The sequence below is a fragment of the Scyliorhinus torazame genome, chromosome 11 (assembly GCF_047496885.1).
Source record: "Scyliorhinus torazame isolate Kashiwa2021f chromosome 11, sScyTor2.1, whole genome shotgun sequence".
Taxonomy (NCBI): domain Eukaryota; kingdom Metazoa; phylum Chordata; class Chondrichthyes; order Carcharhiniformes; family Scyliorhinidae; genus Scyliorhinus; species Scyliorhinus torazame.
In genome coordinates, this window is record NC_092717.1 from 140,714,640 (window position 1) to 140,736,946 (window position 22,307).

The 22,307-nt window shown below is 48.9% G+C and overlaps 1 protein-coding gene across 20 annotated transcripts in view; it reads right to left on the minus strand.

Annotated features, from left to right (window-relative positions):
- Positions 1-224: 224 nt before the first annotated feature.
- The window catches only part of dtna (dystrobrevin, alpha), a 513,111-nt gene continuing 491,028 nt past the window's right edge, over positions 225-22,307 (minus strand). For 13 of the 20 annotated variants that reach the window (XM_072467819.1, XM_072467814.1, XM_072467818.1 and 10 more), the window contains one exon: positions 225-2,464. In XM_072467819.1, coding sequence (XP_072323920.1) covers positions 2,318-2,464 — 147 coding nt within the window. In that variant the 3' untranslated portion in view covers positions 225-2,317. The remainder of the gene's footprint in view (positions 2,465-22,307) is intronic. The other 7 variants (XM_072467824.1, XM_072467825.1, XM_072467829.1 and 4 more) reach the window with 1 other exon arrangement.

Here is a 22,307-nt window from a genome sequence, read left to right on the forward strand (position 1 = left end):
ATGAACAAAATATTATTCAATATCATTGTTGGTTTTGACTTAGTTGGAGTTTCAAAGATCATGCCAATTTCCCGACCGATACTTATGTGAAGGTTTCTAGTTCGTTTTACTAGCCAAATGCTTAGAAAACTTGGCCAGAATGACAATCATGTAATTAACAATATTATCAAAACAAATAATATGACACAAGTTGCAAAGAAACGTAGGATAAACCCTACCTGTCAGCCTTTTAAAAAAAGTCTCTCTTTAATGAAGAAATATTCCATTCCAAAATACAGACACACAGTTAAATACTTGGACAATCTTAAAACATGGCAAGTCCCCAGCTTGTTCCAACACATTGTACGTATGGATACAATACTTAACAATACAAAACATAGATCAGTAGTTTTATTACATCAACAGTGTATTACATTGAACCTTTAGTGCTTCCAAAGTTACTGCTCCTCCTTTTGGAGACATTCAATATATTAGTTGTAGTTAATTTATACATGGTGTAGTCATATATTTTTGGTGGAAATTAAATGCCCATTAATTTGAACAGAGTAAGAAAATGGTTGTTATTCATGGCCATTTTGCTGAATTTATCTATCCTCAACTCAGCAACAAAGATTTTAAGTATATACAGTATACATGAATAAATCTAGGTAGCTGGGAAAAGTCAGTCAAAATAAGTAAAAGAAATAGGGCTGTGCAACAAAACTAGACAATTTATCACTTCATGCACTAACAGAGTACAGATTGTTTCACAGTGAAGGCCACAGTCTTGTGCAGGTTAACTCTGAAACATGCCAAGCCTCTCTCTCACAACACTCTTAACTATATCTGAAATCTTCCAGCATTCACGTGTTTTTTCTTTTTATCTCTGTTGAACATTCGTTTTCTTTAAATAAACTATTAGAGATCAATCGATAATGAACATTTTTCGAATTGCTTTTAAATCTGATTATATCAATTGAATCACATTAATTTCTAATGTTATTTTACTGTCGAGATATCTACACGCTTTCAGAGTAAATATTTGCATGGTTATCACACATGAATTGTAGATATTTTTGCAATTCTTATGCAAAAATAATACATTGGTTGTGCAAGTTTACTGATTATTTAGCGTGTTACAATCATGTCATTATCAAACCTTTTTGTTTAACGATACTGCGACTAAAAAGTAATATATGATAGGCATTTCTTATAGAAAGTTTCAATGACAATTATTAGAAATTAAGGCAGGAATAATTTCTGCAAAAAAAATCAATCCCTAGATCAATTCAGCTTTATGTAGAATAGTTTTTGTGACACATGGGAGTTGAATAAGCTGTTTTGTACTGATCACTAATACTTTAAGTTAATTAGTACTTCGGAGAATAATGTCTGCAATCAGCTGCATGCGTTACCTGTGGATTAATCAGACAAAAACCACAACATTTCTCAAATCCTGAATTCTCACTTGCTGCTTTCTTTACAACATTTGCAATTCTATATAGGTTATTTGAAAGAAGTATTCTTTCCTCACAATATGCACACTACACAGATAGAGAACTAAGGTAGTACACATGTCAAACATAAAAATTTCCAATGCACATCAAATAAAGTGTATATACCAGTACGTCCAAGATGAAAGCCTTAAAATTATGTAAACAGAAAACAAAACAAAACAAAATTTACCTTTTTAAGTTAGCAATAGTCATGCTTATTTAAAATGTTGCTTAACCCATTGTATTAATCACAAAAAAGGAATTAAATGAACAAAGTTCTACTTTGTTTCGGGATTTGTTTTTGGCACCTATGGTTCAAAGTATAAGAACAGAATTAGCTATGAGCGTCCTTGACACAGTTCACAGATCTTTAATTTTATAGATCTGTGCATTTTGTTAAAATGCTGAAAATTAGTTTATGGGTTGTTATAATTTTGAATAAATACTCATATGTAGTGCCCTATTATTTGATTTTTAAGTGCATTTCACCAAAATAGGTTTATCACAGTTGAAAAAATATGTAGCTGTTTTGTCAAAGTACTGCACAGTTCATCTAGAAACCAAAGTGAAAGTGTATCAATATTAGGAGTGTAAACAGATATATTAATGACAAACATGTAGAATTATCTCTTAATACTGATACTGCCATATTTCAAATAGCAACACCAAATATATTCAGCTTGGTGATAAATGTGGTTGTGTTCTCCTGAATTCTGTTCTCAGATGAGGCATATAAAGAAGATGCTGATAAATCCAGCTTTTAGTAAAAGAAATGTCTGTCAACACATTGAACTAGAAACTTTTAAAATAACTGCGCTATCATCCTCACATTACTTATAAAATTATTTTTTTGTCATAAGACGCTTCATATGTTCATTCCATTCTTCAGTGAAGCCAGAAGTTGGACCTTCTTCATCATCTGTCCGTATGCAGCTTTCATCATCATCAGTTCTCACATAACTCTCATCATCGGTTTGACTGTAGTGAGCCTGACAAGCGGACAAAATGGCTAAATTATATATGGGGCAAGAACCAGACAGTCAACTTCAAAAAGCAATTGAAATTTTTGAAATTGTGAAAAGGAAAAGCTCACAAATTCACATTTGAAAAGTTTGCAAAAACCTATTTTAAACAAGAGTACTAAAGAACAGCTGATTAATTATTTGGGGCAATGCTCACAGCATGCTACGTTAAAATGTTGGAACCATACAGTAAAAACAAAACATTTGCAGACCTAAGTATGAAAAATTAGTTATGTAATGGTACTGAACAGGATGTCTGATTAGAAATATGCTTTCGGCGGCAAGGTGGTGCAGTGGTTAGCACTGCTGCCTCAAGGCGATGAGGACCCGGGTTCGATACCAGCCCTGGGTCTCTGTCCATGTGGAGTTTGCACATTCTCCCCGTGTCAGCGTGGGTCTCACACCCACAACCCAAAAAATTGCACAGGATAGGTGGATTGGCCTCGCTAGATTGCCCCTTTCTTGCAGGAGAAACACAACTGTAATTTCTTTCTGAAGGTGGTGACTAAAACTGAACCCTGGTTCTTTGGGAACTGGTAGATTTTTGGACCTCATTAAGGTAGTCATTCTTAATGAACAAATATAGACAGTGTTATTAGCAGGCAGTTCCTCCCATCCCTCTTCATCTGACCCTGTCAGCATATCTTTCTACTCCATAGGCGCTTACACCGCTTCACGTTAATTGCATCTATGTCAGTCACCTTAACCATTTCTCATGGCAGTGAGCTCCATATTCCAATTACTCTCTGGGAAATTTGTTCTTCTGAACTCCCTATTAAGTTTATTAGTGTCCATTCTATGTTTGTAGTATCTAGTGTTACTCTGCCCAACAAGTGGAAACGACTTTGATACATCTACTCTTTCAAACTCTTATGTAAATAGTCTGGTCAATTCATGTTTTCTTGATGGGTAAAACCTCTCAGTTAACTACTTCTCCAATTCTTGTATATCCTTCTTGTATTTGGAGATCAGAAATTTGCAAAGTACTGTAAATGAGGTCTAACAAAAATCGTATGCAAGTTTAATGTAACTTATCGACAATTGCAATTTTATCTTTCTAGAGGTGACCCCAATGTCCACATTAACTCTTACCAACTTTTACAGATGCACCATAGAAAGCATCCTATCTGGCTGCATCACAGCCTGGTATGGCAACTGCTCGGCCCAAGACCGCAAGAAACTTCAGAGTCGTGAACACAGCCCAGTCCATCACACAAACCTGCCTCCCATCCATTGACTCCATCTACACCTCCCGCTGCCTGGGGAAAGTGGGCAGCACAATCAAAGACCCCCTCCCACCCGGCTTACTCACTCTTCCAACTTCTTCCATCGGGCAGGAGATACAAAAGTCTGAGAAGATGCACGAACAGACTCTAAAAACAGCTTCTTGCCCGCTGTTACCAGACTCCTAAACGACCCTCATATGGACTGACCTGTTTAACACTACATCCCTATATGCTTCACCCAATGCCGGCGTTTATGTAGTTACATTGTGTGCCTTGTGTTGCCCTATTATGTATTTTCTTTTCATGTACTTAATGATCTGTTGAGCAGCTCGCAGAAAAATTCTTTTCACTGTACCGAGGTACACGTGACGATAAACAAAATCCAATCCAATCCAATGCTCAGTGTTTTTTTTAATGGCTACATTACCCTGTCAATTTTAGTGGATTTAATGATCCCTTTGTTGCTCTTGGCCTGGTCTCCTTATTATTCCTATTTAAATGCAGCACATCACACTTTATTGAAAAAACTATATTGAAAATTTTCTGAAACTTCAAGTTCATTCATACCTTCTTGGATTTTGTTGCAGCTTTCCTCATTATTAACTCTTACCTGCCTAAATTTCACCCTAAGTCCTAAAATTTCTGAGGCTAAACTGTTGATGTAAATTGTGATTTCACACTTCAAATAAAAAACATTTACTGTGCAAGAGTTAAATAAAACAGTTACTAACATTTAAAACAAAAATTAAAGTACCCAATTATTTTTTTTTCCCAATTAAGGAGCAATTTGGCGTGGCCAATCCACCTACCCTATATATCTTTGGGTTGTGGGGGTGAGACCCACGCAAACACGGGGAGAATGTGCAAACTTCATATGACAGTGACCTGGGGCCAGGTTCGAACCACTGCGCCACCATGCTGCCAAACAGTTACTAACTTAAACAATCTTTAAGCCCAAAAGTGTCAACATACCCACTTCCTGTTCTACTTGTATTTCCATACTAGAGATCCCCCTATACTTTATATAATCTTGTGAGTTCCTTCACTTCTCCTGGGACCAAACCAAGGTGTGCCACAGCTTCCAGAAATTCACTTTGATTCTTCTCAGTGTTCCCACTATTCTTTAAGGTCTGCATTTTCTTTTGGTCCTTGCACACCTCATGATTGTACACTCAAGCTATGGGTATGGCTAGAGGGGCATAGGTTGGCATGGAGGATATGAAGGGCCAAGTGGAGTGGATAGGGGCATGAGTTGGTATGGGGAGTGGGGGGGGGGGGGGGGGGCGGGTGGCGGGAATGAGCTGTGAGGATCTATCTGCTTTTATTACAAAACTGAGACAGAGTCCCAGAGCAGCAACAGGCCTTTTAGACAGCCCGCCTTAGCATTCGGAAGCAGCTGTGTCTCCCTCCAAACTGTTTCCAGGTTTGGCGGACCAGACTCCAGCACATACCTGCCCGGTCAGAACAAAAATCCGACCACCCGGGGCATGTGCACTGAACCGGGTATTCTTCTGACTGTGCACTCTGGATCAAAAATCAAGGCCAGCTGTTTTAATTTATCTTACATTTAAAAATGTAAATTCCCAAACTAAACATTATGCTCCTAAAACATATGAATCATAAAATTAGATATACATAACAACTTATAGAAAATTGCTTCACACCTTCTACCAATCTGAATTGGTACCCTTAACCCCACTTTCTGTTCTCTGTTCTGAAACAACTTGCTCTCCATTCTGCTACAAATCCTCCATTAGACTTCACCTCATTGGTATATTTGTGTAACCAATAAGGCTTAAGTTATCAAACTGTACATAAGTTTTTTTTAAAATAAAACATTTTATTAATGCATTTACAATTCTACAATAACAACAGCAAACAGTGCAAATACAAATATAGTGCAAAGACCACCTTGCTCCCTCACAAGACCACCTCCTCTGAGCAATAATCTAACTCCACCCTGCCCCCCCCCTCCCCCGACAGTCAGTTTTCCCCAAAGAAGTCGCCACCTCCGGACGAACCGTAGCATTGACCCTCTTAGGGCGAACCCCATTCTCTCCAGTCTGAGAAACCAAGCCTCGTCACCAAGCCCGACCTCCGAATTTGGGGCTTCGAGTCCCTCCACACCAACAATATCTGTCTCCGGATATTGGCCTGCTGGAGGCAAAGGCCAAGACGCCAGCCTCTCTCACCCTCTGGACTCCCGGATCTTCCAACAGTCCTAAAAGAGCCACCTCTGGACATGGCACCACTCCCGCCTTTAACACCGTGGACATGACATCTGCAAAATGCTGCCAAAATCCCACAAGCTTCGGACACACCCAAAACACACGGACATGGCCTGCTGGCCCTCTCGTACATTCCACACGCCTGTCCTCCATCCCCCAAAAACCGCCCACCGCCACCGGCACCGCCATGTGTGCCCGGTGAAAGACCTTGTGGTAAACCACTGTATTGTATTGTATTGTTACATGCCTGGGCTTGTCCCTGCTGGCTCCGCCTGTGGCTCCTCCCCTCGGGCTCATGTATAAAGGTGGCTGGTCTCCGCCTCTGATCCAGTTCGGGATCAGAGGCCAGGAGGCTTTCTGCTTAGTGTATTAAAGCCTCAGTTACGTTCACCACTCGTCGTGTGTTCACTGATGGTATATCAATTTAATACACTAAACATCTAATATGAATTCATCACTCAAGCCTGATCGCCTGGAGCTGGACCCACAGGCAGCCGACGCCACTGCAACTTTCGAGCACTGGCTAACCTGCTTCGAAGTGTACCTCGGATCCTTTACCGAAGACTTCACCGACCTCCAGAAGAAGCAGATCCTCCATGCACGGGTGAGCCCGCAAGTCTTTCTTCTCATCAGGGACCCCCCCTCGTATACGGAGGCGATAATGCTGCTGAAGGGACACTATGTTAAGTCTGTGAACGAGATGTACACTAGGCATCTTCTTGCCACGAGGCGACAACGCCTTGGGGAGTCACTAGCAGAATTCCTGCGTGGCTTGCGGATACTCTGCCGGAGGTGTGACTGCCAGGCGGAATCGGAGGCCTACACCACTGACCGCGCGGCACCCTCGTGGACCTCGTGGGCGCCACCATCACCTGACCCGGGTGCAGCGCAAGCCTGTACCGCGCAGCAGCCCGCCAACACCGGAAAGCCCAAGTGCTACTTTTGCGGCCAGGGTAATCATCCCAACAACGCTGCTCTGCATGGAACGCGACTTGCAACGGGTGTGGGAGGTAGGGCCACTTTGTGAAAGTCTGCCAGGCCCGATCTCTCCCTAAAGCTTCTAGGCCCAACAGCGCTGCCTGCTGCCTGTCGGGACCGCCCCCAGCTACCGCGCCACCCGCCATGTGCGACCCGTGGGCGCTGCCATCTTCGCCTTCAGCCGCAACGTTCGACCAATGGAGGCCGCCATCTTTAATGCCATTTTGTACTTCACCCGCCACGCGTGACCCACGGGGGCCGCCATCTTTGACGGCATCTTGGGACCACTCCACAGCCTCCCGGGAGCCCTGCTCACCCGATCGTACGCTGGCCGCCGCAACCTCTGACCGGCCTACCCATCACCTTCCGAAGCTCGCCTCCATCACGCTCAACCAGTCTCGGCCTCATCACCTCACAAAATCGACGATGACCATCCGGATCAACGGGCACGAGACGGCTTGCCTTTACGACTCCGGAAGCACAGACAGCTTCATACACCCAGACACGGTAAGGCGCTGCTCCCTCCCAATCTTACCCGCGACCCAGAAAATCTCCCTGGCTTTCGGATCACGTGCAGTAGAAATCCGGGGGTACTGTGTCGCGACCCTTACTGTACAAGGCGTAGAGCACACTAACTTCAAACTCTATGTCCTTCCCCATCTCTGCGCTGCCCTATTACTGGGGCTTGACTTCCAGTGCCACCTCCAAAGCCTCACTTTAAAGTTTGGTGGACCCCTGCCCCCCCCTCACCATCTGTAGCCTCGCGACCCTTAAGTTTGCCCCACCCTCGCTCTTCGCTAACCTCACCCCGGGCTGTAAGCCCGTCGCTACTAGGAGCAGATGATACAGTGCCCGGGATAGGACCTTTATCAGGTCGGAGGTCCAACGACTCCTGCGAGAGGGGATCATTGAGGCTAGTACCAGCCCCTGGAGAGCCCAAGTGGTGGTCGTCAAGACCGGGGAGAAGCACCGGATGGTCATCGACTACAGTCAGACCATCAACCGGTACACGCAGCTCGATGCGTACACCCTCCCCACATATCTGACACAGTCAATCAGATTGCGCAGTATCAAGTCTTCTCCACAGTTGACTTGAAGTCCGCGTACCACCAGCTCCCTATCCATCCGGAGGACCGCCAATACACTGCCTTCAAGGCAGATGACCGCCTCTACCACTTCCTCAGGGTTCCCTTCGTCATCACCAATGGGGACTCGGTCTTCCAACGGGAAATGGACCGAATGGTTGACCAGTATGGGCTGCGGGCCATGTTCCCATACTTGGATAATGTCACCATCTGCGGCCATGACCAGCAGGACCATGACGAAAACCTCCGGCACTTCCTCTACACCGCCAAACTCCTGAACCTCACTTACAATAAGGAAAAATGCGTTTTCCGCACATCCCGCCTAGCCATCCTTGGCTACGTTCTGGAAAATGGAGTCCTAGGGCCCGACCCTGACATCATGCTCCCCCTCCTGGAACTCCCCCTCCCCCACTGCCCCAAGGCCCTGAAGAGATGCCTGGGGTTCTTCTCCTACTATGCCCAGTGGGTCCCCAATTATGCGGACAAGGCCCGTCCGCTTATTAACCCCACCGTTTGTCCCCTGATGGCTGAGGCCCGCCTGGCCTTCAACTGCATCAAGGCAGATGTTGCCAAAGCCGCGATGCACGCTGTGGACGAGTCCATTCCGTTCCAGGTGGAGAGCGATGCATCGGACTTTGCACTGGCCGCTACCCTCAACCAGGCGGGCAGGCCCGTGGCTTTCTTCTCCCGTAACTTCCATGCCTCAGAAATTCGACACTCCTCCGTCGAAAAGGAAGCCCAAGCCATTGTAGAAGCTGTGCGACATTGGAGGCATTACCTGGCCGGCAGGCGATTCACTCTCCTCCCTGACCAACGGTCGGTTGCCTTCATGTTCAATAACACACAGCGGGGCAAGATCAAGAATGACAAGATTCTGAGGTGGAGGATCAAGCTCTCGATCTACAACTATGATATCTTGTATTGGCCTGGGAAGCTCAATGAGCCCCCAGATGCCTTATCCCGCGGTACATGTGCCAGCGCATAAGTTGACCGACTCCGGGCCCTCCACAATGACCTCTGTCACCCGGGGGGTCACCCGCTTTTTTCACATTATCAAGGCTCGCAACCTGCCTTACTCCATCGAGGAGATCAGGACCGTGACCAGGGACTGCCAGGCCTGCGCGGAGTGCAAACCACACTTCTATCGGCCAGACAGAGCGCACCTGGTAAAGGCCTCTCGCCCCTTTGAGCACCTCAGCGTTCATTTCAAAGGGCTCCTCCCCTCCACTGATCGTAACGTGTACATCCTCAACATTGTTGATGAGTACTCAAGATTCCCCTTTGCCATCCCGTGCCCTGACATGACCTCTGCCACCGTCATCAAGGTCCTGCACAGTCTTCTCACCTTGTTCGGGTTCCCCACCTACATCCATAGCGATCGGGGTTCCTCCTTCATGAGCGACGAGCTGCGTCAGTTCCTGCTCAGCAAGGGCATCACCTCCAGCAGGACGACCAGCTACAACCCCCGGGGAAACGGACAGGTGGAGAGGGAGAAAGCGACGGTCTGGAAGGCCGTCCTCCTGGCCCTACGGTCTAGAAGTCTCCCAGTCTCCCGCTGGCTGGAGGTCCTCCCCTCGTTGAGAAGGTCCTGCTCCTCCATGCCAATCCACAATATGCCTTCGTGGCACATCAGGACGGGCGACAGGACACAGTCTCCCTTCGGGATGTGGCACCTGCAGGTTCCCCAGCGACCATCAACACCACCCCCGACCCTACACCGTCTTCCCCCACCTCTACCCACATACCTCAAGAACTGGCACCCGCAGGCCCACCGGCAACCATCACCACCACCCCCGCCCATACACCGCCCCCCCCTCCACCGACTCAACAACTGGGTGAAGAAGAGGACAACGCGCAGGTCTCGACACCGGTACCCACACCACAGCCGGGACTGAGGTGATCATGGCGGAAGGTCAAGGCCCCCCGACAGACTTGATCTTTAAGCCCACTTCACCCCCGCTGGACTCTTTTATTTTAACAGGGGGTGAATGTGGTAAACCACTGTATTGTATTGTATTGTTACATGCCTGGGCTTGTCCCTGTGGCTCCTCCCCTCGGGCGCATATATAATGGTGGCTGGTCTCCGCCTCTGATCCAGTTCGGGACCAGAGGCCAGGAGGCTTTCTGTTTAGTGTATCAAAGCCTCAGTTATGTTCATCACTCGTCGTGTGTTCATTGATGGCATATCAGATCTTAAACTGAATCAGGCTGAGCCCGGCACATGACGAGGACATGTCGACTCCGCTTAATGCATCCACCCAAAGACCTGCCTCTATCTCGCACCCCCCCCAACTCATCCTCCGATTTGCGCTTTAGCTCCTCTGTCTGCGCCTCCCCCAACCCCATGAGCCCTCCACAAAGATCCAAAACCTTCCCCTCTCCCACCCCCATTCTGGAAACTACCCTGTCCTGTATCCCCCGTGGCGGTAGGAGCGGAAAGGCCAAAAACTGCCTTCTCAAAAAATCCCGTACCTGCAGATCTCTGAATCCATTTCCTGCTGGCAGTTCAAATTTCTCCTCTAAATCCTTCAAACAGGGGAAGCTACCATCTATAAATAGATCTCCCATCCTCTCAATCCCTGCTCTCTGCCATCTCCGAAACCCCCCACCCAGCCTTCCCGATACAAACCGATGGTTATTGCCGATTGGAGCCCAGACGGATGCTCCATCCACTCTCATATGCTTCCTCCACTGCACCCAGACTCTCAGGGCTGCCACTACCACAGGGCTTGTGGAATACCGGGCTGGCAAGAATGGCAGAGGTGCCGTTACCAATGCGTCCAAACTTGTGTCCTTGCATGATGCCACCTCTACTCACTCCCATACCGGGACCCCCCCTCCCATACCGGGACCCCGGGGACCCCCCGCCCCCCTCCCATACCGGGACCCCGGGGACCCCCCCCCCACGTCCCACTTCCTAATCATGGTTATATTTTCCTCCCAGTAATAGTTGCTAAAGTTCGGCAGCGCCAACCCACCCTCCCCTTGGCCATGCTAAAACAACACTTTCTTCACTCGCAGGGTTTTACCCGTCCACACACAGCCTGAAATCACCTTGTTTACTCGTTTAAAAAAGGCCCTTGGGATAAAGATGGGGAGGCACTGAAAAACAAACAGAAACCTTGGGAGGACTGTCATTTTCACGGTCTGTACTCTCCTTCGAAAGTCCTACTTCATCTGTTCTACTAGCCGGGACAAATTTAGTTTATGCAACAACCCCCAGGCCCGTGCCACCTGGATTCCCAAACAATGGAAGCTCCCTCTCACCACTCCGAATGGCAGCCCTCCAAACCCCCCCCCCCCCCCCCCCCCCCCCGGGCCTGGATCGCAAACATCTTGCTTTTCCCCACATTCAATCTGTACCCAAAAACCGGACAAACTCCCCCAAAATCCTCACAATCCCTCCCATCCCCACAACGGGCCAGAAATACACAGGAGCAGGTCGTCGGCATATAGCGAGGCCCTGTGTTCTACCCTCCCTCGGCAAACTATACATAGGTTTAGTGTTGAAACGTCTTGGATTATTCGTGAATTGAGGAGTATGTTGTTAAGAAAGTCTTAAAGTTAGCATCTCTTCTTTTCAGAGGCTTTTCACAGTAACTTCATACTTGTGACAATAAAAGGTTATTATTATTATTATCTAGTGCCAAATACTGTGATATAACTGTAGGACACATGGATTCTTTGGGAGTGAATTGAAGTTATAACTTGGACACATTTGGGCTCCAACAAAATAGAGACGCTAAAGCTACAATGCTGATTATCTAGAAAGATGGCTTGCAGACTAGATATTCCAGGGCTTCTGGTCAAAGATACTAGTTTTAGTTTCAGCTGAACGAGGGAGAGAAAAACAGAGCGAGGGAGAGAGTGAGAGAGAGGGGAAGAGAGAGAGAGGGTGGAGGGGGAGAGAGATAGAGGGAAAGAGGGGGGGGGGAAGGAGAGAACAAGAGAGGGAGGGAGAGAGAGAGAGGGGGAGAGAGAGAGAACGTTTAATAGGTAGCTGTGAAATGTGTAGTTTCAGCATTTAGGGTGGACTGGAAGATGTGGGGTGAAAAAGGATCCATTGGAGTTGAAAACCTGAAGCTGCAAAGCGAGTTGGATGTATGTTAGAGTTAAGTTAGCTGAGTTAAAATCTCGATGGATTTCATGAGTCAAGAGACCAGATTCGAGGAACCAAGAGAAGACCCCAAAAGTGTAAAAGACACAGGTTGAACTTGTGTATCATGCCATGCCTTGACTAATGAAATGTTACATCAATATTTATTGTCCAATAAACCTTGACAGTTTGCATTCCAAATTAGTGATTGTCCTATTTGCCAATATAATTACTATGCAACAAGAATGTCCTTACTCAGGGGTTTAGTATGGAGTCCAAATCCCTACACCTCTGACTCCAAATGCTCTGATCTTGTTTTTATTAACTCATGGGATGTGAGTGCTGCTGGCAAGGTTAGCACATTGCACATCCCTAATTCCACTTGAAAAGGTGGTGATGAGCCATTTTCTTGAAACACTGGAGTCCAGATACACACACAGTGCTGTTAGGGAGTTCTAAGATTTTTACCCAGTGACACTAAAGGCATGGCAATATGGTATGATGAATGTAAGAATTTGTTATATGTTATATTTGGGACTTCAGGTAGCGACCATGAGCTGGTCGGTCGCACACAAGGTGGCTCCTGCTCGGAGACTCAGGTTTTGGCCCTTTCTACCCAGTTAATGGGAGTTTTGGTCAAAAAAAGTGCAAAGTAACTGGAGTGTGTTGGTTTTTCTTCCAATGCGGAATGTCAGCAGGTTACAACACCAACTTAAATCGAATAAAACGTCGGCTCAAGAGGTGGATGATCCTCGTGGCACAGCAACAGAAAATATGGTGGAGCTTGTTGTGTTGTCGTCTCCTGCCCTATGGGGTCAGTTGATGGAGTTCATCAAAGGAGGATTTAGGACGGATCAGCGGGTGATGCAGGAGGACCTGTGCAAGGCGATTGAGGGAGTAGTAGCCCCACTTCACGGAACTTTGGAACGGATGGAACAGCAAATGGAATCGCAGTGTGCGACAATCCGAGAGGTGAAGAGGGCAGTGTCTGATCACAGTGAGCGGATCGTGTCCTTGGAGGCAGGGGTGGCAATGCTGGGAGAGGCCCATAGGTTGTGGAAGGCAAGAGTGGAGGACTAGGAGAATTGATCCAGGTGGCACAATTTACAAATAGTCGAATTACCAAAGGGAGTTGAGGATACGAGTGCCACCGACTACGTGGCGAAGATGTTCAGCAAGCTGGTTGTGAACTGGGTCTTTGAGAAGCCCCCGGAGGTGGATCGGGCCCATCGGTCACTGCATCAGAGGCCAAGAGCTGGAAAACCGCTGGGGGTGCTGATCTTCCAGAAGCAAAAACTTTGGAAGAAGGAGCGAATTTTGAGGTGGGCAAAGTCCACACCGGACTGTAGCTGTGAGAGTCATCGGATACGGATCTATCAGGACATTGAGTCTGGCCTGGCCAAGTGGCTAGCAGGCCAAGGTGTTGCTCTTTTGGAGCAAAGTCTGATTGGGGATACTGTGCCCAGCTAAACTGTGGGTAATCTACAAGGGCAAAGAACATTATCTGCACACGCCGGAGGTGGCGGTTTTGGAGATAGAGCCTGAGGGTGGTGGGGTTACCGGAGGGTTTGGAAGGCCCAAGCCCGACAACGTTCACGTCATTGTTGTTTTGGAAGATGGAGCGGGAGGGGGAAATGGCGAACCCTCCCGAGTTGGATTGTGCCCACAGGTCGTTGAGGCAGAAATTCTCTGCAGGTAAACATCCGTGTGTGATCATCGTGTGCTTCCAGAGCTTTCAGGGCAAAGAAAGAGTGTTACAGTGGGCAAAGGATCATCGCGATTGCAGATGGAAGGGCCATGCGGTGAGAATGTATCAAGATGTTGGAGTGGAGCTGGCCAAGAGGTGTGCTACATTTAATAAGGCCAAGGCTGTGTTGTATCACAGTAAGGTTCGGTTTGGCATTGTTTACCCCATGCGCCTCCATGTGACTTATGAAAATAGAGACAATTACTTTGAGACACCAGAGGAGGCTGAAGCGTTCATGGAGAAAAACTGACTGGGATTGAGATTTTAAAAATGTTTGAATTGTTTGGGCGATGTTTCTATAGAGGCAGGTGGGTGATTTCTGGCATTTGATTATGTGTTTTTTTCAGCGTTTTTGACTTTTTTTCTGTGTTGATGGGGAATTTTGTTGCGGGGGTTGGCGAGATGGGTGTTGTTTATTGTTCATGTTTCTTTCTGCTTTTTTCTCTCTCGCCTTGGAAATAATAAAGTTGGTTGGTATTTGGAATAATACTTTATGTGGGGGTTACCTTGCTAGCTAACGTAGGTAGTTAATGGCAGCAAAGGGATGGGGAAGGCTGCAGCTCATACTGTGGGAGGTTTAAGTATGAGCTTAGGGGGTTTTGTTTTCAATTTGGGTGGGGTGTGGGTGGGAGTCTGGTTGGCTGGTCGATACTGGCTGGGCTGGTTGGGTGTGGTGTTTGTGGGGGGTGAAGGGGGGAGGGGGGCTAGTTTTCCGACGGTGGCTGGGGACAGATCTTTTTCGGTCGTGTTGGGGGATTTGACGAACATCTTGGGTGGGCCTGGTGTCAGCTTTCCTTGAGAGGTTGCCGAACTGCCTCATCGGGTGGGAATGGCTGACCCGGTATGAGTAGGTGACCTCCTGTCTGGCTGGTCATATGAAATGTGAGGGGGCTGAATGGACTGGTAAAGAGATCTAGGGTGTTTTCGCACCTTAGGGGTTTGAAGGTGCTGTTACAGGAGACTTATTTGCAGGTTAAAGATCAGTTATGGTTGCGGAAGGGGCAAGTGTTTTATTTGGGATTTGATTGTAGGGCCTGAGGGGCAGTGATCTTGATTAATAAGAAGGTAGCTTTTTCGGGGGTTACGATTTTGACGGATCCAAATGGTTATGGTTAGTGGGTTGCTAGCGGGTGCTTCGGTAGTGCTGGTAAATGTATATATTCCAAACTGGGTGGCACAGTGGTTAGCACAGTAGTTAGCACTGCTGCCTCACAGCTCCAGGGATCCAGGTTCAATTCTGGCCTCAGGTGATTTTCTGTGTGGAGTTTGCACATTTCCCCCATGTCTGCGTGGGTTTCCTCCGGGTGCTCCGGTTTCCTCCCACAGTCCAAAGATATGCAGGTTAGATGGATTGGCCATGCTAACTTGCCCCTCAATGTCCAAAAGATAAGGTGGGGTTATTGGGTTACGGGAATAAGGTAGAGGCGTGGGCTTAAGTAGGGTGCTCTTTCCAAGGGCCGGTGCAGACTCGATGGGCCGACTGGCCTCCTTCTGCACTGTAAATTCTATGGCACAGTTTTTATCAAAAGGTTGCTGTCATTGATCCCCAATTTGGACTTGCACCAGCTAATCCTGGGAGGGCACTTTAACTGTGTATTGGATCCTTGATTGAATAAGTCGAGGCCTTATGGCTGCAAGGCCTTTCGGGGTGGCAAAGGTATTATTGGCCTTCAAGGAGCAGATGGGAGGGCAGCCCTGTGGAGAGATTTTGAAAAGGATTTGTTTTTCTTTTCCCAACTACATCAGGTATATTCTAGGATCGATTCCTTTGTGATAAATAGGTCCCTGCTGCCGGGAGCATGGGGACGGGATATTCAGTAATAGTGATCTCTGATCATGCTCTGCATTTTGTGGATTTGGTGTTGGTGTCGGGCCCTGCTCAGCGTCTCCCGTGAAGGTTGGAGACATCGCTGTTGGCGGATAAGGGATTCTATGAGAGGATTTCCTCTGCAACTAAGGGGTTTAACAGAAGTGAGGAGATTTCACTTTTAACGTTGTGGGAGGTTTTGAAGGCTGTTATTAGAGGAGATACACAAAGAGAGGAGTGAAAGAGTGGAGAGGCAGAGGGTGGATCACCAATACTTGGTTAGTCAGATACCGGAACTGCTAGCAAGTGGAAAGAAATTGCAGTTGGAGTTTGGGCTGCTTTCAACAGACAGGGCGGTGTATCAGCCAAGAAGGGGGCTTTTTATGAGCATGGGAAGAAAGTCAGTCGCCTGTTAGCGCAGCAGCTGAGGCAAAAGCTGGCTTTTCGGAAAATAGTGCAGGTAACGGACTCAGGTGGCATGTTGGTCTCTGCCCCAGCCAAGGTTAATGAGGTTTTTCATTGTAAAATTGTTGCAAATCGGAGCCCCAAGGACGGGTTGTCAATGTTGGAGTTCTTGGATGATTTTTCTATCCCAGTGGTGGAGAAGGAGAGAAGGGAGGAACTGGAGTCCCTGTTGACCTAAGAGGAGGTTATGAAATGCATGGGTCTAATGCAGGCGAGTAAGGCGCCGGGGCCGGATGGATTTCCGATACAAGATGTTTGTGGGACTATTGACCCCGTTGTTGTTAGAAATGTTTCAGGACTCGATGTCGCGGGGTCATTGCCGGCCACATTGGCAATGGTGTCGATCTCCTTGTTCTTAAAGAAAAATAAGGATCCAGCACAGTCCGGGTCATATCGCCCTATTTCATTACTGAAACTGTTGGCAAAGGTCTTGAATATGCGCCTAGAACCCTACCTTGCAGGGGTTATATCAGAGGAGCAGACGGGGATTTGTTAAGGGTAGGCCTTTGTTGGCCAATGTTCGGAGACTGTTTAATGTTGTTTTGTCCTCTCTCCACCACCTGAGCTAGAGGTGATTATTTCATTGGATGCGGGAAAGGTATTTGATAGGGTGGAGTGGGGTTATTTGTTTGAGATCCTTGGGAGGTTTGATTTTGGGCCTAGATTTATAGCTTGGATCCAGCTCTTATACAGAGCACCCACTGCAAGCTTTTATACGAATGCTTTGAGTTCAAAGTACTTCCACCTGATGAAAGGCTCGAGGCGGGGGTATCCACTGTCCCCACTATTGTTTGTCTTGGTAATTGAGCCTCTGGCCAGAGCGTTGAAGTAATCTATAAAGCAGAGGGGGATAGAGAGGGAGGAGACAGAGGACACGGTTTCATTGTATGTGGACGATTTGCTTTTGTATGTGACGGACCCTCTTGTCAGTGCTGAGAAGATAATGAAGCTGCTCGGGAGATTTGGCTCCTTCTCAGGGTATAAACTGAACTTGGGCAAAAGCGAATGTTTTCCGATTAATCGCCCAGGGTGGGGAGCCGGTCTGGAAAGGCTGCCCTTTTGCCTGACCAGATCCAGCATTGGTTATCTGGGAATCCGGGTGGCCCACGATTGGGCCTCACTCCATAAGCTTCATTTTGGGAATCTGGTCAACGCAGTGAAGACTGACCTTTTTAAAAAATAAACTTAGAGTACCCAATTATTTTTTTCCAATTATGGGGCAATTTAGCATGCCCAATCCACCTAACCTGCACATCTTTGGGTTGTGGGTGTGAAACCCACGCAGACACGGGGAGAATGTGCAAACTCCACACAGACAGTGACCTAGGCTGGGATCGAACCCTGGTCCTCAGTGCCGTAGGCAGCAGTGCTAACCACTGAGCCACTGTGCCGCCCCCAGTGAAGGCTGACCTGAAGAGGTGCGAACACCTCTCGCTGACCTTGGCGAGTAGGGTCCAGTCGGTAAAAATTAATATCCTCCCAAGGTTGTTATTTTTCAGTGACTTTCAATTTTTCTTCCCTAAATCTTTCTTTGCAAAAGTCAGTAAAATTTGGAATGTAGGAATTCTATGATTCCATGAATGTTATCTTCTTTTATTTGGATGGGTAATGTGGTGATATGCCTGTAAGCAATATCATAGTTGGATGGTGTGCGGCCTGCAACCAGCAGGGGCGGTGCAGATACACTATGCGGTCTCAAGACCGTGGTCATGTACCAGGGACTCCCATATAAGTGGAGACACATCCGGCCATTAGCAGATGGTTGTAGCAGATGGTGGTAAGACATACAGGTGAACAGTGGTGCTTGGTGTAGTTCCAGAGAAACTCCATGATAACTTGCTCTGTAACAGATTGCTATCTTACCACGTGTGATTCAATACAAATCCTGGTTTGGACACGTCTACATGTTTGGTGGATTCCTTAGCAAGGCATAGAAGACCAAACGCAACAGATAAGACCCCATATACTCGCAGGCTGATTTTTGCAAATGGATAGGCAGTCTGGCTTTGCCCAATCTATTATCTTATTATTGGGTGGCGAATATTTAGAGGGTGCAGTGGTGGTACAGGGGGATGGAGGCTATGTGGGGGCGGAAGGAGGAGGTGTATGTGTGGTAAACCACTGTATTGCATTGTGTTGTGTTGTACATGCCTGGGCTTGTCCCGGCTGGCTCCGCCTGTGGCTCCTCCCCTCGGGCTCATGCATAAAGGTGGCCAGTCTCCGCCTCTGACCCAATTTGGGACCAGAGGCCAGGAGGCTTGCTCTTTAGTGTATTAAAGCCTCAGTTACGTTCATCGCTCGTCATGTGCTTATTGAAGGCGTATCAATTTAATACACTAAACTTCCAAGATGAACTCATCACTCAAGCTTGATCGCCTGGAGCTGGGCCCACAGGCAGCCGACGCCATGGAAACATTTGAGCACTGGCTAAGCTGCTTCGAAGCACACCTCGCATCCTTCACCGGAGACTTCACCGACCTCCAAAAGAAGCAGATCCTCCACGCACGGGTGAGTCCACGAGTCTTTCTCCTCATCAGGGACACCCCCTCGTATACAAAGGCAATAAATGCTGCTGAAGGGACACTATGTGAAGTCCGTTAACGAGGTGTATGCTCGGCACCTCCTTGCCACGAGACGGCAACGCCCTGGGGAATCACTTGCAGAATTCCTGCGTGCCTTGCGTATGCTCTGCCGGAACTGTGATTGCCGGGCGTTATCGGCATGCGGAGCTGCTGATCAGGGACGCTTATGTCGCAGGCATGAAATCAAACTATATCCGCCAGCAATTACTAGAAGGGGGTACACTCGGCCTCCCAGAGACAGTGCAACTCTCCAACTCGCTGGAGGTGGCCTCCCAGAACATGGAGGCCTACACCTCCGCCCGCGTGGCACCCTCGTGGACCTCGTGGGCACAGCCATCATCCGATCGGGTGTGACGCAAGCCTGTGCCGCACAGCGGCCCGCCAACACCGGAGGCCCGAGGTGCTACTTTTGCGGCCAGGGTAATCACCCCAGACAACGCTGCCCTGCACGGAATGCAACTTGCAATGGGTGTGGGAGGAAGGGCCACTTTGCAAAAGCCTGCCAGGCCCGATCTCCCCCTAAAACATCTAGGCCCAGCAGCGCTGCCTGCTGCCTGTCAGAGCCGCCCCAAGCTACGGCACCACCCGCCATGTGCGACCCGTGGGCGCCGCCATCTTTGCCACCATCTTCAGTTTCGGCCACCACGTGCGACCCATGGGGGCCACCATCTTTAACGCATCCTCCCAACCGCCACGCGCGACCCATGAGTGTCACCATCTTGGACGCCATCGCCGCTGCCACCCGCCACGTACAACCCATGGGGGCCGCCATCTTGGACGCCATCGCCAATGCCTCCCGCCACGTGCGACTCATGGGGGCTGCCATCTTGGGACCACTCCGCAGCCTCCCGGGAGCCCTGCTCACCCGACCACACGCTGGCCACCGCTACCTCTGACCGGCTTACCAACCGCCTTCCGAAGCTCGCCTCCATCACGCTCAACCAGTCCCGGCCGCACCACCTCATGAAGTCTGCGATGACCGTCCGGATCAACGGGCACGAGACGGCCTGTCTTTTCGACTCCGGGAGCACAGACATCTTCATTCACCCAGATATGGTAAGGCGCTGCTCCCTCCCAATCTTACCCGTGACCCCAGAAAATCTCCCTGGCTTCCGGATCCCATGCAGTAGAAATTTATTCCAGCACGGTAGCATTGTGGATAGCACAATTGCTTCACAGCTCCAGGGCCCCAGGTTCAATTCCGGCTTGGGTCACTGTCTGTGCGGAGTCTGCACATCCTCCCCGTGTGTTCGTGGGTTTCCTCCGGGTGCTCCGGTTTCCTCCCACAGTCCAAAGATGTGCAGGTTAGGTGGATTGGCCATGATAAATTGCCCTTAGTGTCCAAAATTGCCCTTAGTGTTGGGTGAGGTTACTGGGTTATGGGGATAGGGTGGAGGTGTTGACCTTGGGTAGGGTGCTCTTTCCAAGAGCCGGTGCAGACTCGCTGGGCCGAATGGCCTCCTTCTGCACTGTAAATTCTATGATTCTATGAAATCCGGGGTACTGTGTCGCGACCCTTACTGTACAAGGCGTAGAGTACGCTAACTTCAAACATTACGTCTTTCCCCACCTCTGCACTGCCCTATTACTGGGGCTTGACATCCAGTGCCACCTCCAAAGCCTTACTTTAAAGTTTGGTGGACCCCTGCCCCCCCTCACCGCCTGTAGCCTCGCGGCCCTTAAGGTCGCCCCACCCTCACTCTTCGCAAATCTCACCCCGGACTGTAAGCCCGTCGCTACTAGGAGCAGACGATACAGTGCCCGGGACAGGGCACTTTCTTATATTTCTCGAGCAATTAAGGGCTATGGAGAGAGAGCGGGTAAATGGAGTTGAAATCAGCCTTGATTGAATGGTGGAGTGGACTCGATGGGCCAAATGGCCTTACTTCCGCTCCTAGTCTTATGGTCTTATCGGGCCTTTATCAGGTCGGAGGTCCAGCGACTCCTCCGAGAGGGGATCATTGAGGCTAGTACCAGCCCCTGGAGAGCCCAAGTGGTGGTCGTCAAGACTGGGAAGAAGCACCGGATGGTCATCGATTACAGTCAGATCATCAACCGGTACATGCAGCTCGATGCATACCCTCTCCCCCACATATCTGACATAGTCAACCAGATTGTGCAGTATCGAGTCTTCTCCACAGTTGATTCCACCAGCTCCCTATCCGCCCGGAGGATCGCCAAAACACTGCCTTTGAGGCAGATGGCCGCCTCTACCACTTCCTCAGGGTTCCCTTCGGCTTCACCAATGGGGTCTTGGTCTTCCAAAGAGAAATGGACCGATTGGTTGACCAGTACGGGCTGCAGGCCACGTTCCCATACTTAGACAATGTCACCATCTGCGGCCATGACCAGCAGGACCATGACGAAAATCTCCGGCACTTCCTCCACACCGCCAAACTCCTGAACCTCACCGGTAATAAAGAAAAATGCGTTTTCCGCACAACCCGCCTAGCCATCCTTGGCTACGTTGTGGAACACGGAGTCCTAGGGCCCGACCCCGACCACATGCGTCCCCTCCTGGAACTCCCCCTCCCCCACTGCCCCAAGGCCCTGAAGAGATGCCTGGGGTTCTTCTCTACTTTGCCCAGTGGGTCTCCAATTATGCGGACAAGGCCCGTCCACTTATCAAATCCACCATTTTTCCCCTGACAGCTGAGGCCCGACTGGCCTTCAATTGCATCAAGGCAGATATTGCCAAAGCCGCGTTGCACGCTCTGGATGAATCCATTCCATTCCAGGTGGAGAGCGATGCGTCGGACTTTGCTCTGGCCGCTACCCTCAACCAGGCGGGCAGGCCCGTGGCTTTCTTCTCCCGTAACCTCCATGCCTCCGAAATTCGACACTCCTCCGTCGAAAAGGAAGCCCAAGCCATCGTAGAAGCTGTGTGACACTGGAGGCATTACCTGGCCGGCAGGCAATTCACTCTCCTCCCTGACCAACGGTCGGTTGCCTTCATGTTCAACAACACACAGCGGGGCAAGATCAAGAATGACAAGATTCTGAGGTGGAGGATCGAGCTCTTCACCTACAACTACGATATCTTGTATCGACCTGGGAAGCTCAATAAGCCCCCAGATGCCCTATACCGCTGTACATGTGCCAGCGCACAAGTAGACCGACTCCGGGCCCTCCACAATGATCTCTGTCACCCGGGGGTCACCCGTTTTTTCACTTCATCAAGGCCCGCAACCTGCCTTACTCCATTGAGGAGGTCAGGACTGTGACCAGGGACTGCCAGGCCTGCGCGGAGTGCAAGCCGCACTTCTATCGGCCAGGCAGAGCACACCTGGTAAAGGACTCGCGCCCCTTTGAGCACCTCAGCATCAATTTCAAAGGGCCCCTCCCCTCCACTGATCGTAACGTGTACTTCCTCAACATTGTTGACGAGTTCTCAAGATTCCCCTTCGCCATCCCGTGCCCTGACATGACCTCTGCCACCGTCATATCAAGGCCCTGCACAGTCTTTTCACCCTGTTCGAGTTCCCCGCCTACATCCACAGTGATTGGGGATCCTCCTTCATGAGCGACGAGTTGCGTCAGTTCCTGCTCAGCAAGGGCATCGCCTCCAGCAGGACGACCAGCTACAACCCCCGGGG